The sequence below is a fragment of the Microcaecilia unicolor genome, chromosome 14, assembly GCF_901765095.1.
Source record: "Microcaecilia unicolor chromosome 14, aMicUni1.1, whole genome shotgun sequence".
NCBI classification, from domain to species: domain Eukaryota; kingdom Metazoa; phylum Chordata; class Amphibia; order Gymnophiona; family Siphonopidae; genus Microcaecilia; species Microcaecilia unicolor.
Genome location: NC_044044.1, coordinates 32,298,133 through 32,317,140, shown reverse-complemented (window position 1 = coordinate 32,317,140; position 19,008 = coordinate 32,298,133). Strand labels below are relative to the sequence as shown.

The following is a 19,008-nucleotide window of genomic DNA, read 5'->3' as shown; positions in this document are numbered from 1 at the left end:
ATAATGGAAAAATTTGATACAATAAAATTAAAAATTCACAATGGGGGGGACACAAAATGAAGGGGAGAAAACAGTTTTTGTTCAATGTGAGTCACTGGCCAATGAAAAACAGAACATATATTTAGAAGGGAACAGCATAATCGTAAAGAGAGGGGTAGGAAAACTTAAGGAAAGTAATAAGTGTTTAGTGATGCTTTAAATTTATCAAAGGAGATAGAGAAAGGCAATTCCAGAAGGATGGTACAACAACACTAAAGCATGGAGTCCTGATAGTATCCAGGTAAATCTGACAGAATGATGGGATGGAACATAGAGTCCTTGATAGAGAAGAAGGAATACGAAAGTTGGTCTGTAATGACGGTTGGCCAGATGATAAGATCCAATGACCAAGAACAAGCAGCTCATAAGGTATGTGGTAGGGTACCAATGTTCAGCTTTGTAGAGGGGTTATATGGTCATATTTTTTGTGACAGTTAAGAAGTTTAATAGCAGTATTTTGAACAAGTTGATGCTGGTGTATTTGGATATTTGGAAGGCTGATAAGTAAAGAATTACAGTAGTCAAGTTTAGTAATGACTACGGAAAAATAAAAGAATGCAGGTAGATGAAGGATCCAATATAGGTCGTATGGAGCGTACCTGTCAGAGTGTGAAAAAGCAAGAATAAACAGTATGAGATATATGGGATCAAAAAGGTAAGTTTGTTATCAAGTGTTACTCCAGGGATCTTAATGGAAGTCTTGAAAGGAAGAAGGACACCGTTAATAGAGGGTGATGGAAGGCTGTGAAGAACATATCATAAACTCAGATTTATTGGTATTCAGTTTCAATTTATTATCATTAAACCAATATGCAATGAGATCTTGTTATGGGGTGAGGGACACAAATAGAGAAGGTGTAAGAATCCAGAAGAAACAAATAAGTTGAATGTCGTCTGCATATATAAAGGAGAGGTGGATGAGGGGGTAATAAAATATTAAAGAGCATTGGGCCTGGTATAGATTCCTGAAAGACCCCCAACACCAGAGGATGGAAATTGAAAAGATCAAGGTAAGAGTGAAACCAAGAAATTGCTGTTCCCGATAGATTTAGCAGAAAATGCTGAATATTTGTATCATGTTTATTAGGAACTTACTCTACCACCTTTAGTGTTGATACTGTAAAGCGGTTTACAATCTTTTTTAAAGATAGGATAGAAGAGAGAATAGTTATATAGTACTAGAAGAAGGAGGACAGAGTGAGGGACAGAAAAGAAGAAGGTGGACGTACTATTCCCTACAAGACTAACCCACGTATTGATCTGTGGTGAATGTGCCTTCAATGCAATTTTAAATTTCACAAGACTATCCTTAAAGGAAAATGTACTAATTCCTGCAACGTAATTAATGGGACTCAAAACGAGTCACCCTACTATCCAAATTAGAAAACTTTGAGTCTAGATCAGTCAGTTTCCATGTCATTATTTTTTCCATTTCAGGCCATTCTTTTCAATAGAGTGTACTACATTTGATATAGTGATCACACTCTTTTACTCAAATAGTGTGTAGTACTGAGAAAACAAATTTTTCTTGTCATGACTTTGTGCCTTCTGTCTCGCTGCACCCTACGCCTGGAATAAACTTCCTGAGCCCCTACGTCTTGCCCCATCCTTGGCGACCTTTAAATCTAGACTGAAAGCCCACCTCTTTAACATTGCTTTTGACTCGTAACCACTTGTAACCACTCACCTTCATCTACCCTCCTCTCCTCCTTCCTGTACACATTAATTGATTTGATTTGCTTACTTTATTTTTTGTCTATTAGATTGTAAGCTCTTTGAGCAGGGACTGTCTTTCTTCTATGTTTGTGCAGCGCTGCGTACGCCTTGTAGCGCTATAGAAATGCTAAATAGTAGTAGTAGTAGGTTTTGGAGGTCTCACATTTACCACCACAAGTGTAACAGGTAGGGGGAGGGATGGACCTGGGTCCGCTGCCTGAAGTGCACTGCAGTACCTGCTAAAACTGCTCCAGGGACCTGCATACTGCTGTCTTTGAGCTGGGTATGATATTTGAGGCTGGCATAGAGGCTGGCATAAAATATTTTAAAATTATTTTTATGGGGTGGGAGGGGGTTGGTGACCACTGGGGGAGTAAGGGGAGGTCAAACCTGATTCCCTCCTGTGGTCATCTGGTCATTTAGGGCACATTTTTGTGGCTTGGTTGTAAAAATAAAGGGACCAAGAAAAGGCGTCCAAGTGTTCGTCAGGGACGCCCTTCTTTTTTCCATTATCAGCGCCCATGTGTTAAGCACACCCCAGTCCAGCCTTCGCTATGCTTCTGACACGCCCCCGTGAACTTTGATCGTCCCCGCAATGTAAAGCATTTGAGGATGCCCAAAATCGGCTTTCGATTATGCCGATTTGGGCGACCCTGTGAGAAGGACGCCCATCTTCCGATTTGTTTCGAAAGATGGGCGCCCTTCTCTTTCGAAAATAAGCCCTGATGGTCTTCTTCCTCCTGTCATTTTTCTGTTTCTTTGGAGTCATTTTAACCCAGGGGCGTAGCCAGACACCCAATTTTGGGTGGGCCTGGGCCAAAGATGGGTGGGCAGAAGAACCCCACCCAGTCCTACAGGTGATTTGGTCTTTCCTTCTATCGCTTGCATGCCATATGGTCTCAAACATCCCCCCTCTCCCGCATACCTTTTAAATAGCAGATTTTCACTAGCAGTGAGAAGCAACTAATACACACTGGTCATGATTGCCCTGCAGCCTTCCCACTGCTGCAACTTCCTGTTTCCGCATAGGTGGAAATACGTCAGAGGGAAGGCTATGGGGCCAGTGTGAGCAGTATGTATCATAGTAACATAGTAGATGACAGCAGAAAAAGACCTGCACGGTCCATCTAGTCTGCCCACGATAAACTCATATGTGTATACCTTACCTTGATTTGTACCTGTCTTTTTCAGGGCACAGACCGTATAAGTCTGTCCAGCAGTATTTCCCACCTCCCAACCACCAGTCCCGCCTCCCATCACCGGCTCCGGCACAGACCCCGTATAAGTCTGCCCTCCCCTATCCTAGCCTCTCAACCACCAACCCCTCTTCACCCCGCCACCCAATTTCAGCTAAGCTTCTGTGGATCCATTTCTTCTGCACAGGATTCCTTTATGCCTATCCCACGCATGTTTGAATTCCGTTACCGTTTTCATCTCCACCACCTCCCGCGGGAGGGCATTCCAAGCGTTCACCGCCCTCTCCGTGAAGAAATACTTCCTGACATCTTTCCTGAGTCTGCCCCCCTTCAATCTCATTTCATGGCCTTTCGTTCTACCGCCTTCCCATGTCCGGAAAAGATTCGTTTGCGGATTAATACCTTTCAAATATTTGAATGTCTGTATCATATCACCCCTGTTCCGCCTTTCCTCCAGGGTATACATGTTCAGGTCAGCAAGTCTCTCCTCATACGTCTTGTAACGCAAATCCCATACCATCCTCGTAGCTTTTCTTTGCACCGCTTCCATTTTTTAAACATCCTTCGCAAGGTACGGCCTCCAAAACTGAACACAATACTCCAGGTGGGGCCTCACCAACATCTTATACAGGGGCATTAAAACCTCCTTTCTTCTGCTGGTCACACCTCTCTCTATACAGCCTAGCAACCTTCTCGCTATGGCCACCGCCTTGTCGCACTGTTTCATCGCCTTCAGGTCCTCAGTCGCTGCTTGCTGCAGGCGAAGATCTGCTATTTACAAGGTATGCAGGAGGGACAGTTGTTGGGAGTTTTCAGCTCGTGGGGCTTCGGAATCCCTGCCAACCACATCATAGATGTGCTGCTACTGGGTGGGCCCAAGCCCAAAGTGGGTGGGCCTGGGCCCACCTAGGCCCTCCCTTGGCTACGCCACTTTTTTAACCAGAGAGAGACAGGGGACATTTCTATTATTCATTGTCTTTCAGTAATTATTGTTCTGCAGTTTTATTTTTCCTCCCTTGTGTTGCTTTTGTCAATGTATTTTTATTATATTGTGACATTTTTATATTTGTAAGCCGCTCTGATATTGTTAATTGAAAGATGGTGTATGAAAAAACCTGATAGAAGAACTCAGCTTAATTTGACCCTAAACCAAAAGGACTGGAAAAAATAAATAAATAAATAAATGGGAAGAGGGTTCCCACTGTCCTTAAATTTCAGCATTTTGTCCCACTGTTGCTAACTACCATATACAAACCAGATCTGGGACCTTCAAGAGAGGCTATTCTGTCTCTTGACACTCTGCTAAGCTCTGTTTCTGGTTATCTTAGTCCCAGAGGAGGGGTTTCAGCTGAGTTGCGTCCTTCTGCTCTACTCACTACCATATCACACTCCCTCCCTTCGAAGTCTCTGCACACTTTTACTCTGCACTAAGACGGCAAGAGTACTACAGAGATCCAAGGGAATGATCCAGGATGGGGGAGGGGGAGAAGCTGATCTGCACTATTTTACACTGAATGTTAGCCACTAATTAGAAATTTGGGATGATGACTGACCAAAGCAGGTTGTTGATTCAGCTTAATTATGCTGTATCGGTCTACTTTTAAACGCTTTGGACCAAATTCTGTAAATAGCGCCTAGAATATCAGCCCTGAAAAAACTGCATTTGGCGCTATTCTATAAAGCTCACCTAACGTTAGGCACGGTTTATAGACTACGTGAAGTGCCTGTCCCTGCAACTAAAATTTTGGCATTGCAGTAAGTGGTTCACTTACTGCACAGCCATTTCTGTTTTTTTTTTTTTTAGAGACAGCCTTTTACCTGCTGCGGTAAAAGGGGGCCTCAAGCGCACATCAAAAACAGGTGCTACACTAGCGCAGGCCCCATCTCAACACTGTTGAGTAATTGAACCCCCTAATTGCTTAACAAGCTAATTAGCATAAATAATTGAATGTTAATAAACAATTATCAGCACTAATTGGCATGAATTAGAATTTACACGCTCTACTTGATAAACGTATTTTGTAAACTGGTCCGTGTAATTTCTAAAGCATGGTGCCAAAAAGAGGGCGTGGCTATGGGCATGGAATGGGTGGGTCGTAGCATTCTGAAAAATTATGCACAGGGTTATAGAATAAACCTTCTCCGCTCCTAACTTAAGTATCCCTTGGCGAAACTGGCTTTGCCTACACTTAAACATTATCATAGCCACCAGACAGACATAATCTGTAATCCCCTGGGTATATTCTATACACAGTGCCTAGGTTTTGGCACGAATTACAGAATACGTCTAGGCGAAAGTTTTTTTCGGCGTGGATTTTTCAGGCACCATATGAGTCCCAAAATTGAGAGCTGATGTCCAGAGAATGTGGTTACTGCATTCATCTGCAGAAATATTTCTACAAGAAGGAACTCATGGGAAGTGATCCTGCTTTAAAAATGCTCATTAATTTCCACAAGATAATTGGCCACTTCTAAATTAGTTTCCTAATCAAAACAAAAGAGACACAGTGAGGGGAAAGAGAATCACACGGAGAGAAGCTGAGCTGAATTACTCCATTAAAAGGCAATTGGGAAATAGAGCAGATTCTACAGCCAGGACTTATAACTGTTCAGGGCTCTTTCATCACCTTCAGAAACTGGTCCCAAAAGGTTTCGAAAACTCGGTTAAATATCCCTGTGCCTGAATCCTACAGATACATAGGAGAACGATCAAAGAACCTTTCACTTTACAGTAAGAAAATGCAGAGTGATTATGTAAGTAAATTGTTCAATGTTGTTTCTGTGAAAATAAAATTTTCTTGGCAGGAAATTCAAAATCAATCTCATTCTTTTCGTTTACTGAATACTAAAATCAGTTATTTTTCCAGAGAAAGAAATGGTCAATGGGTGATCGAAAGAAGGGCTTGATGTTTATTCCACACTGTACATACCATCAAAGTGGTTGACGTATGCTATTTTTTGTAGGTTATGTCTCTGGTGGGCTCACAACCTAGGGTTATTTGTACCTGAGGCAGCGGACTTGCCCAGGGTCACAAGGAACTGCAGTGGGAGTTGAACCCAGTTCCCCAGGATCTTGACCCACCATTAGGCTGCAGTGGGTGTTGAACCCAGTTCCCCAGGATCTCGACCCACTAACCATTAGGCTACTCCTGCACTCCAGGGCAACAGAAGGTTAAGTGACTTTGCCCAGGGTCACCAGGAGTGTCTTACAGAGCCTGTCCTTCACTATTAAATGAGAGATATCCCAGCACGAGCACTGGAGGAGGACTTCCAGACATCTCAAATCTGCTCTAGTGGGGACATTGGTTGATTAGATTATAAATTGCCCTGTGCTTCAATGTCCTCTTGATAATATAACACTTTCCAAGCAGAGAGAAGAAAAGGATTCAGTGATAACCATAGTGATAATTAGTATTATTTCATAATTAAGCATTGCCTTAACTGTATATATAAAAGGCAAAATAAAGTACCAGTATTAAAATATTAATTGATGCCTTATTAACCTTCTAATGTTCCCTCTCTTTGCTCTGGTTTTATGTTTATAATTTTCTAACTTCTCTGTGTTCTCTCTTTTCTTCTTCCCTCAGCAAACCATGAGTAGGAGGGACATGCAGATGGGAAACCAAACCCAAGTTACAGAATTTCTTATTCTGGGCTTCTCAGACTATCCAGATCTGCAGATTCTGCTCTTCGTGGTGTTTCTGTGTATCTACCTGGTCACCTTAATGGGAAATTTCACTATTTTGACACTAATGTTCGTTGATTCACGCTTGCACAAACCCATGTACTTCTTTCTCATCAATCTGGCCATCTTAGATGTCTGCTTAACTTCCTGCACTCTCCCGAAAATGCTCTCAATTTTTCTATTGGATGATAAAGCCATTCCTTTCCTGGGGTGCATCATTCAACTCTATCTGCTGATGTCCTTCACTGGGGTGGAATTCTATCTGCTCACTGCCATGGCCTATGACCGTTACGTGGCCATCTGCAACCCCTTGCGCTACTCAATCGTCATGAACAAGAGGGTCTGTGCCCTGCTTTCTGTCATTTGTTGGGTTATCGGGTTACTGGATGTTCTGCCACACAGTGTGTTCCTTGCCTATTCCTCTTTCTGTCGGCACAATGTGATCAACCATTTATTCTGTGATTTCAGGTCGATGCTGCAGCTCTCATGCAGTGATACCTCAGTCAGTAAACTGCTGATGAGCACCCTAGACTTTGGTTCGGCCTTGCTGTCCCTTGTCTTCATCCTGGTGTCTTACAGCCAGATCTTTTATTCTATATTGAGAATGCAATCTGTGAAGGGGAGGTACAAGGCCTTCTCCACCTGCTCTTCCCACTTGATGGTGGTTAGCATTTACTCGGGGGGAGTGTTTTTTGTGTATTTGAGACCCACGTCGAAAAATGTAAGTTCAGTTGATAAACTTATTGATTCATTTTATAATACTGTCATCCCCATGTTGAACCCCATCATTTACAGTCTAAGGAACAAAGACATTAAAGCTGCCCTGAAGAAGTTAATACAGAGGAGAAATTGGATCGTTAGCTATAGGAATGTGATAGCTACGAAGGATTTAGTATGAATTAGAAATAGATTTTACAACAATAACTAGCCAGAAAAAGCCTCAGCGGGAAAGGAGAAAAACGTGCTCAGAAGAGATGTTCTAAGCACAAATGCATCCTATAAATTTCTAACAATTATTAAATTCAGAGTATTTTTGACTTGTAAGGAACAGCATTGGATTTACTATTTAAACTCTTACTCCACATGGGTTGAATCTTGATGTTGAATGGATGTCATTAATCTGGTACAGCCAATCGAATAGATTTCTGAAGTCATAAGATTCACTTGCTAATAAAACCCTTTCTAATAATATTTTACTGCATAGGGGGACACTTTAGAGCCATCGCTTATATGGTATTATAAAGGAATATGGTTATTGGAACAAGTTCTTACAGAAGATCGTCTAACCTCATTCCAATCTTTACAACAACAATTCTCATTATTCCATAATCAACAGTTTAAATGGATTCAACTACAGCATTGCCTAAATGAATCTGTAAAGATGTTGGTATCTCAGCATCCTTCGATCTACTCTTTTGTTGAAAATATTTCTTATACAGGGCAAGTTGCTTCACATCTATACAAGCTCTACATTACAAAATCTTCTAAGACCAAACAAGGTCATTGTGCAATTATGGGAAGCGGACTTGGACAATGGAAAATGTTCTGGTCCAAAGTAAACAGATCGTTATCAAGATAGCATCGTACCATCAGTATATTTTCTTCACCATCATGCCATTTGGACTCCACAATAGATGGAAGTAGTAGGTTTTCTTCCGAACAACTCTTGCTGGTCCTGTAAAGCTCATCAAGGAATAACCACTGACCATGAAACTTCTTATCTTTGGTTCAATTCCATTGAATTTTGCTCTGGACAAATATGATGCAAAATTATTACATATCCTGTTAGCTCTTGCCCTGAAAACAGTATTAAGTAACCGGAAAGATAACTGCCACCTGAATTGAATATTTATGCTGGAAACTGTGTTGCTACAAGGTCACAAATGTGAAACCTCGTTGGCCGATAAATGTGGATCTTGCCTCTATATATCTCGTATGGTCTAAACTTGACCATTAACCTCGGCATTCTATATATGGTGCCTTAATATGCAATTAACAGTGCTAATTAGCTAGTTAACCAACGAAGTTATGTGCATTGTTATACAGTATGCTTCAATTTCTGTGCAGAAATTAACAAGCAATTATCAGCAGTAATTGAGATTTGCGCTCACAATTCGCTAAGTGTATTCTGTAAAGTGATGTGCCTAAATTCTAAGTCGCATAGTTGAAAAGGGGGCATGGCCATGGGTGGGGCAATGGGTGTTTCTACTATCAATGCGCATTTTTATAGAATACACCCACTCTTCCCTGGATTCTATATAATCACGCCCAGTGTTCTGCACGGAAATCCAAACATATTCTTTAACATTGTGTGTAACTTAATTGGTTTGACAAGCCAGTGCTTAACAAGCAGTTATGGGGGTCCTTTTACCAAGCTGTGCTATCGCTAGAGGCCATTTATCCCACACGCCAGGGCCTTTTTTGCCATAGCAGCTGCATGACCATGTGGCAAGAAGCCCTTACCCCCCCCCCCCCCCACCCATTGAGGTGGCGATAAGGGCTCCCACGCTAACCCAGCGGTAACTGGGTAGCGCACTGCGATGCCTGATTACTGCTGGGTTACTGCCACACAAGGCATTTCTTTTTCCCCCAGGAATGGCACTTCTCGGGATGGGACTATTCTGGTGGCCATGTCGGGCCAGCAGTAGTCCAGGAAGAGCGAGTGGTAAGCCCCACTTCTCTGTAAAAGGGCCCCTATGAGCACTAATTGGCAATAATTAGAATTTGCGTGGATGACTCATTAATCGTATTCTGTAATGCGCTGCACCTAAATTCTAGTAAGCAGATCCAAAATGGGGCTTGTCATGGGCATTCCAAAATCCTATGCACATGGTTAGAGGTGCCAGGATTTACACCGCATTTTCTATATACTGCGTGGAAATTTAAGCCTAGTCATCATTTTTTTCAGGCACCATCTTTAGAATGTGGCCCTTTATGTCCATTACTTAGATGTGGCCCTTAAAGACTTCTAAATACCTTTCATGAGTTGCTATGTTCTTACCTTTGCTCACATTAGCCCTCTCCTCAAGTCACTTCACTGGCTCCCTATCCATTTCCGCATTCAATTCAAACTTCTCTTACTGACCTATAAGTGCGTTCACTCTACCTCTCCCCAGTACCTCTCCACTCTTGTCTCTCCCTACGCCATCACTCGGGTACTCCGTTCTGTGGATAAATCTCTCTTGTCTGTCTCCTTCTCCTCTACTGCTAATTCCAGACTCCATTCCTTTTATCTCGCTGCACCTCACGCCTGGAATAGACTTCCCGAGCTTGTACGTCTAGCCCCGTCTTTGGCCGTTTTCAAATCCAGGCTAAAAGCCCACCTCTTTAACGCTGCTTTTGACTCCTAACCACTACTCACTTGCCCTGAACCCTTTTATCCCCACCTCTTTAATTCCCTTACCTCTCAGTTGTTCTGTCTGTTTGTCTGTCCTATTTAGATTGTGAGCTCTTTGAGCAGGGACTGTCTTTTTCATGTTTGGTGTACAGCAATGCGTATGCCTTGTAGCGCTATAGAAGTGATAAGTAGTAGTAGTAATAATAATATTTTCATGGTAGTGAATGTTATGTCCCATTTCACTGTTGTATTATATTTCATTGTTGACCAGTTGGTCACAATTTTGTTGAATATATTTTCTTTTGTATGTATTAACATAAAATAATAAAGACAATTAGACTTAAAAGGAAAGTTTGTAAAAAAAACAACAACATGGTTGTCATTTGTTGCATAAACCCCCAGAACATTAGGTTGGTGAGAATAGATAATGATTTAAGTCCCTGTTTACAAAGCCGGGCTAGTGGCTGGCGGTGCGATACTGCCCACAAAGCTCATTTACTTTGAATGGGCTGTGTCAGCAATGTCACGTGGCAGCCGCTAGCGTAGCTTTGTAAACAGGGGTGATAGCACGCTATGGGCGCCTTTTACAAAGCGTCGCTACCAATTAGCGGCATGCTGAATACGAAAAAGCCCATTCAATTCCATGGATTTCTTCGCATTCAGTTAATGCTAATTGGTAATGCTTCTTTATAAAAGGAGCTCTATTTGATTCAGGTTTTTTTTAAATTTAAGTAAATTATGATTTTTTTCCCAGTGGACCAACTTCCCTGATGAAGCCAGTGAACCATTAATCAGAACACCTAGCTCAAGAATCCAAGTGCTAACTTCTGACATATTTTATTACATTTATACAAAAGTTAACATCAATTTGTTCAGAGGTCTGTAGATTTAAACTGCAAAATAAGTGTTTAAAATTAAGATGACCTGTGACAAATTGTGGTGATCCGCGAGCAGTTAATTATTGTAGCTCATGTGAAATATGCCACCTTCAGAGGTCCTGGAAAATCTTTTCACAATTGTTAGAAAGTTATATCGTGCATTTACACTGGGATTATCTTTGTGAATTTCAACTTTTCCTTTTGCACCACATAAGAAATCTTGGCCTCTACAAATAATGATTTCCTGACATGTCCTCGCACCGTTTGATTTTCAGAGAACATTTCAGAGTTTTCATAACGATCATACTATCCCCATCTTTCCACTGAACACCTTCTGCAATCCTTAGCTGACTTCAATGAGATGTAGATCTCTGAAAAGTCCTGGATCTCTATTTTTGATGGGTTTACTCTTAAAATTTGATGCGAGACAAATCGTGATCTGTGTACGTCTTTGTGCTTTGCAGTGGGTTTATCAATTATGTTCTGGCAGAGGGAACTGTGGGTTCGGCACGGACTGCAGGCATGAAGAGTTGTCGTAGATCTACCTCAGTAGGAATCAATCCTTAGAATCAGCAATAACGAACACTAATTGGCAAAAATTAGAATTTACGTGCATACACTGCTAAGCATATTCTGTAATGTGCGCAGGCGAAAAGGGGCGTGGTTAGGCACGTGGAAATAGGCATTCCAAAATCTACGTGCGTAGTTATAAAATATGGGCCAGTGCACGTAAATCTGCGTGAAGGGATGTATACCAGCTTTTTGTTGGCGTAAATGGACGTGCGTAGATTTAGTCACATGAACTACCCCTAAGTACATCTATGCACGGTATTTAGAATACGCTTAGGTGTGATTGCCTACGTATGTTAATTTTGGCCACCATATATAGAATCAGGCCCTAGTTGGCTATAATTTGAATTTACACGTGCATGTTGCTACTCACTATTCTGTAAAGATGTGTTGTTTGTAAATTGTTTTGTGAAGATCTGAAAAGGGAATGTGGCCATGGGCGTGCCTGGAATTAGCAGGCAGTGTTGCGGAATACAGCAGATCTGCAACTGATTTAGGTAATGGGGGGTTAAACCAGGTTTCAGTTGGTAAAAAAGTTAGGTGTGGATCCTGGCATCAACTGCTATTAGAAACATAGAAACATGACAGCAGATAAAGGCCAAATGACTCATCCAGTCTGCCCATCCTCTGTAACCCCTAATTCTTCCTGTTCCTAAGCGATCCCACATGCTTATCCCATGCCTTTTAAATCTCTGGAACAGTCCTCGACTCCACCACCTCCACCGGGAGGCCATTCCACGCCTCCACCATCCTTTCTGTGAAATAATACTTCCTTAGGTTACTCCTAAGCCTATTCCCTCTTAACTTTGTCAAATGCCCCCTCATTCCAGAGCTCTCCTTCATTTGAAAAAGGCTCTCTTCCTGTACATAAATGCCCTTGAGATATTTAAACGTCTCTATCATGTCTCCTTTCTCCCTCCTCTCTTCCAGCGTATACATGTTGAGGTTCATAAGCCTGTCCCTATAATTTCTGCGTTCCAGACCGCTTACTAATTTCGTAGCCGCCCTCTGGACCGACTCCATTCTGTTTATATCTTTCCGTAGGTGCGGTCTCCAGAACTGTACACAGAACTCCAAATGGGGCCTCATAGGTGCATAAGGGGCTGCCACTGTTTTTAGAGTACAGTGGGGGAAATAAGTATTTGATCCCTTGCTGATTTTGTAAGTTTGCCCACTGACAAAGACATGAGCAGCCCATAATTGAAGGGTAGGTTATTGGTAACAGTGAGAGATAGCACATCACAAATTAAATCCGGAAAATCACATTGTGGAAAGTATATGAATTTATTTGCATTCTGCAGAGGGAAATAAGTATTTGATCCCCCACCAACCAGTAAGAGATCTGGCCCCTACAGACCAGGTAGATGCTCCAAATCAACTCGTTACCTGCATGACAGACAGCTGTCGGCAATGGTCACCTGTATGAAAGACACCTGTCCACAGACTCAGTGAATCAGTCAGACTCTAACCTCTACAAAATGGCCAAGAGCAAGGAGCTGTCTAAGGATGTCAGGGACAAGATCATACACCTGCACAAGGCTGGAATGGGCTACAAAACCATCAGTAAGACGCTGGGCGAGAAGGAGACAACTGTTGGTGCCATAGTAAGAAAATGGAAGAAGTACAAAATGACTGTCAATCGACAAAGATCTGGGGCTCCACGCAAAATCTCACCTCGTGGGGTATCCTTGATCATGAGGAAGGTTAGAAATCAGCCTACAACTACAAGGGGGGAACTTGTCAATGATCTCAAGGCAGCTGGGACCACTGTCACCACGAAAACCATTGGTAACACATTACGACATAACGGATTGCAATCCTGCAGTGCCCGCAAGGTCCCCCTGCTCTGGAAGGCACATGTGACGGCCCGTCTGAAGTTTGCCAGTGAACACCTGGATGATGCCGAGAGTGATTGGGAGAAGGTGCTGTGGTCAGATGAGACAAAAATTGAGCTCTTTGGCATGAACTCAACTTGCCGTGTTTGGAGGAAGAGAAATGCTGCCTATGACCCAAAGAACACCGTCCCCACTGTCAAGCATGGAGGTGGAAATGTTATGTTTTGGGGGTGTTTCTCTGCTAAGGGCACAGGACTACTTCACCGCATCAATGGGAGAATGGATGGGGCCATGTACCGTACAATTCTGAGTGACAACCTCCTTCCCTCCGCCAGGGCCTTAAAAATGGGTCATGGCTGGGTCTTCCAGCACGACAATGACCCAAAACATACAGCCAAGGCAACAAAGGAGTGGCTCAGGAAGAAGCACATTAGGGTCATGGAGTGGCCTAGCCAGTCACCAGACCTTAATCCCATTGAAAACTTATGGAGGGAGCTGAAGCTGCGAGTTGCCAAGCGACAGCCCAGAACTCTTAATGATTTAGAGATGATCTGCAAAGAGGAGTGGACCAAAATTCCTCCTGACATGTGTGCAAACCTCATCATCAACTACAGAAGACGTCTGACCGCTGTGCTTGCCAACAAGGGTTTTGCCACCAAGTATTAGGTCTTGTTTGCCAGAGGGATTAAATACTTATTTCCCTCTGCAGAATGCAAATAAATTCATATACTTTCCACAATGTGATTTTCCGGATTTAATTTGTGATGTGCTATCTCTCACTGTTACCAATAACCTACCCTTCAATTATGGGCTGCTCATGTCTTTGTCAGTGGGCAAACTTACAAAATCAGCAAGGGATCAAATACTTATTTCCCCCACTGTAACTCTTACTGCTCATTTTTTTTCAGCACCGATCTTTTGGTGCCGTAGATAGAATTTGGTTTGACATAAGAAATAAACTGCAATCTGGTCCTACCATACTCAGGGACCCTTTTACAAAGGCACGCCAAAATCTGGTCTGCGGTAGTGCGGACATGTGTATTGGACATGCGCTGGACCATTTCTCCATCGTGTCTGGGAAAAAAGAGGGGTTGGGGGGGCCAGGAAATGGGCATGTGGCAAAATGAAAACCAGTGCATGTCTATTTACAACCTGAGCCCTTAATCCCACCCATTCACTTAGCAGGAAGGGCTCATGCATCACCCATGTGGTAACTGTCCAGTGCGCACCAACTGCTGATTACCACCAGGAACGCCCCAACCCCCCCATGGTAGAAAATAGAAAATAGGTGCAGGCACTAGCTGGGTGGTAATGCTGATTTGACGCATGCTGCACATGCGCAGTCCCTTATGCGCCTATGTAAAAGGGCCCCTCAAATTCCTGGATTTCAGTGTTTAGCGTGCATCTAAAAGGAGCACACGCTAAACACTAGACACACCCACATAATCCTATGGTTGTGTTCAGCGTTTAACATGTGCTAATGTTTACTGCGTGCTAAAAACGCCAGCACGCCCTTAGCACTGCTTCGTAAAAAGGTCCCTTGATTTGTTCCATTTGGTTTCCTTAAAAAAGTAAAAACAAGAGAATGAGACACAGACGAGTATGAGCTGAAATACTCCATTAAACGTTAGCAAAGAATCCCTGCCACTTTTCCTCTGTTCTTCCAATCGCAACGTGACTCATGGTTCCTGGAGGAAACAGAGCAGATTCTACAGCCAGGGTTAATGACTGTTCAGTGCTCTTTTACTGCCTTCGGAAACTGGTCCCAAAAGGTTTTGAAAAGTCAGATAAGTATCCCTGAACCGGAGCTCTAATGATACACAGCTGAAGGAGCAGTGGACCTGTCACTTCCTGGTAAGAGAATACGCCATGAGTAAGTACACGTTGATATTATTGTTTTCGTGAAAATGAAAAAAAAATAATTAATCCTCGGCCAGAAATTTCAATATCAATGTCATCATTTTCTTTCATGAATATTCAAATCAGTTGTTATTCCAGAGAAAGAAATAATGCTTTTGGAAGTTCATCAATTTCATTTTTAAAAGTAAAATCATAAAATTAAACTTTTTATAATTGAGGATGGAATTATTTTATTTATTTTGGGGAGGGTTGCCGGGTTCTTGAAACCTGGATTGGCCGCTGTCGGAGACAGGAAGCTGGGCTTGATGGACCATTGATCTTTTCCCAGTATGGCAGTGCTTATGTTATGCTCTTATATATCACTGTAAGACACTGGAAAATTAGGTTTTGCTGGAGTGGTGAGAGCCGGGAATCTACTTTATATTATTCTTAGATTCTTTGATTGACTTTGCCACTGAGTGAGCGCCTGTAAATTTTAGAAGTATTTTTAACCCATTGACTTAACTGTCTTGTTCACAGCTTCTGGTGGCCCCGAATTAATAGACTGTGTAAACGGGTTTGTTAAGCTGAACACACAAGCCCAGTATAGGAAAAAAAGAGACTGTACTTTTTCTTGTTTTGATGCATTAAGACAAAGAAATCCAGTAAAGTTGTGACATGAAAACTAGAGTCATATCACTTGAACCTCAGGGTATCAAACAATGGGACACATTAAGAGGGTGGGCAGTTGTTTCAGTCTTCTGACCTTTGGAAATGTATCATTTTTTTCATTATGAAACTTCACTAATGCACTTTTGATGGTTTTGCATGTTTCTGGTTAAGTTACTGTGGGGCTCATTTTCAAAGCACTTAGGGGAGGGGTCTTTTTACTAAGGTGTGCTGAAAAATGGCCTGCGGTAGTGTAGACGCGTGCTTTGAGAGCGCGCAGAATTATGTTTCAGCGTACCTACAAAAAATGCCTTTTTAGAACTTTTGCAGAAAATGGACGTGCACCAAAATGAAAATGGCCATGCGTGCATTTTGGGTCTGAGACCTTATCGCAAGCCATTGACCTAGCGGTAATGGTCTACACGCATAAGATAATAAAAAATATTTTTCGGATGAACGTAGCGGACGCGCACCAAAGTTGAAATTACCAGAAGGGCCTCGCTGTAACCGGACAATAACTCCAATTTGGCAAATGTGGGCACATGTATGCACCTATGTGGCTTAGTATTTATTTGCTACATTTGTATCCCACATTTTCCCACCTTTTTGCAGGCTCAATGTGGCTTACATTATATTGCAAAAGATATAGTTATGAACAGAGTAAGAGGTTTGTTCTAATTTAACATATTACTATGTAAGAAGTAAGGAAGATAGGTCTGTAGAATGATTTACATAACACATAATAGAAAGCAGTAAAATATAATGACCAATAATGATAATATGACTAATATAATCAATTCAGAGGGATCAGTAAGTGGTTGGTTAAGATATAGGATAATCAAGTCGTTAAGGAGGATTGCTGTGAAAATACACCTCCATGTATCTTGCAGAACTAATATGGATAAGATCTTCTGATCTCTGATCCTCCACCCTGACCCTCTACACATACACACACACGAACACCAGAATCATAAAATCTCAATCTGTGTCATTAGAGGGTAAATAGATATTTTTGCTTCTCGCTTTTCAGTCTGCTGCTTCCAGGTTCTCAGCTTCAGCCCCTGTCCTCTGCCTCCTCTTTCTAACTTCACTTCGAGGTCTTATATAACACGACCACGTCTTTCAAAAATTCAGATTGCCAGGTATTTGTGACCTGGATTGGCCACTGTTGGAAACAGGATGCTGGGCTTGATGGACCTTTGGTTTTTCCCAGTATGTGAACACTTATGTACTTATATGTACATCTTAAAAGAGACAAACTGGGTAAACAGAAGGAAGCAGTCAAGCCCTTTTATGAGAAACAATTTTATTTGTACAGTGAAGTCTGTTTATATTTATTACATTTAATATACTGCTCCACAGTACAGTACTAAGCAGTTTATAATATCGATAAAATCTTTAAAAAGAATAAGAAAAGTAAAATATTGTCAGATCTGACATCTGTCCCTCGTAAAGGAAGTTGTGATAACTTAGGACCACAGGCAGGATCACTGGAAGAGGAGTCCCAGACTCCTCCAAGCTGCTTAATGGAATCATTTATTTATTTATTTATTTAATTGCATTTGTATCACACATTTTCCCACCTATTTGCGGGCTCAGTGTGGCTTACAATACATTGTAAATAATGGAAATACAGTTTGTTACATTACGATTATGGTTACATTGTGAATAGTTAAGGAAGACAGAGTCAGATCAAACACCTTTGGGGCGTAGAAACTAAAGGATATGACGTTGGGGACTTACTACGCTGATCTAATAATAGCAAGAGAGCGATGGGGTAAACATTTTTTATCTGTGGGTAGATTATTGAATGGGAGAGAGTATGGGGAAGTGGAGTACATGGGTAATATCTTGAGGCGTTGTTATGGTGTATATAGGATTTATATGTTTTGATCCTTGCGGTATGTTTTGTCAAAGAGATAGGTCTTCAGTCGTTTGCGGAAGTCTGTCAACTCATAGATCGCTCTCAGGCCGCGTGGCAGTGCGTTTCAGAGTTGCGTGCTCTTGTAGGAGAAGGTTGATGCATGTAGTACTTTATACTTTATGCCTTTGCACTTAGGGAAGTGGAGGTTGAGGAAAGTTCTGGATGATTTTTTGGCGTTTCTAGGTGGCAGGTCTACCAAGTCAAAACAAAATCAAAAAGGAGGTAAAAACCCTCACGGAACCGTGGGATATAAAACAAAAAGTGAGGAGAGTGGATGAGGATACCAACAATTGTATATTTATTTACTTAAAAATTAAAAAATAACAATGTACATAAAAACGACCCAAGTCAGACATGTATGCAGGGGCTTCACCGTGAATGATTTTGTGCACTAACGTGCATATTTTAAAGGTGACACGTTCCCTGAGTGGGAGCCAGTGTAGTTTCTCGTGTAATGGTGCTGCGCTTTCGTATTTTGGTTTTCCGAAGATGAGTCTGGCTGCTGTATTCTGGGCTGTCTGAAGTTTTCTCATTATTTGTTCTTTGCAGCCTGCGTATAATGAGTTGCAGTAATCTAGATGGCTTAATACGAGTGATTGTACCAGGTTGCGGAAGACAGATCTTGGAAAAAATGGTTTTATTCTTTTCAGCTTCCACATGGCGAAGAACATCTTTTTTGTTGTGTTGTTCGCGTGAGTCTCAAGTGTAAGGTAGCGGTCGATTGTTACTCCAAGGATTTTTAAATTTTCTGAAATTGGCAAGTTTAGTTTAGGTGTGTTGATAGCAGTAAATTTTGTTGTGTTGTATTGGGAGGTTAATATGAGGCATTGAGTTTTTTCTGCGTTCAATTTCAGTCGGAATGCGTCTGCCCAAGTATTCATGATGTGTAGACTTTGGTTGATTTCGTTGGAGATTTCGTTGATGTTTTGTTTAAAAGGAATATATAGTTCAATTTGGAGTTTAACCATCCAAAGTCCTCTGACCACATGACATTTTCCAAGTAGAAAGAAGAAAAGGATTCAGTAATAAGAACAGTAATAACCACTACAAATATTAGCATCATTAATATTATTTTGTTATTAATAGTAATGATACTAATAATCTAATTAGAGTTGTCTAAACTGGAAAATTGAGAGGTAAACTGAATTCCCAGTATCTTGTTGAAGCATTCATTGGTGACTCATTGATCTTGTAATGTTCCCTTTCTTTTCTTTAGTTTTGTATTAATATTTTCCTCATTTCATTGTGTTGTCTCTTTTCTTCCTCTTTCAGTAAACCTTGAGCACATGGGAAATGCAGAGGGGAAACGAAAGTCAGGGC

General features: G+C 41.6%; 1 protein-coding gene across 1 annotated transcript; it reads left to right on the top strand.

Annotated features, from left to right (window-relative positions):
• The first annotated feature begins 294 nt into the window (after window positions 1–294).
• On the top strand, window positions 295–7,534 carry LOC115457384 (olfactory receptor 1009-like). The gene is made up of 2 exons (XM_030186801.1): window positions 295–408; window positions 6,539–7,534. Exons 1-2 carry the CDS (start codon window positions 295–297, stop codon window positions 7,532–7,534), a joined length of 1,110 nt encoding a protein of 369 aa, XP_030042661.1.
• The last annotated feature ends 11,474 nt before the right edge of the window (window positions 7,535–19,008 follow it).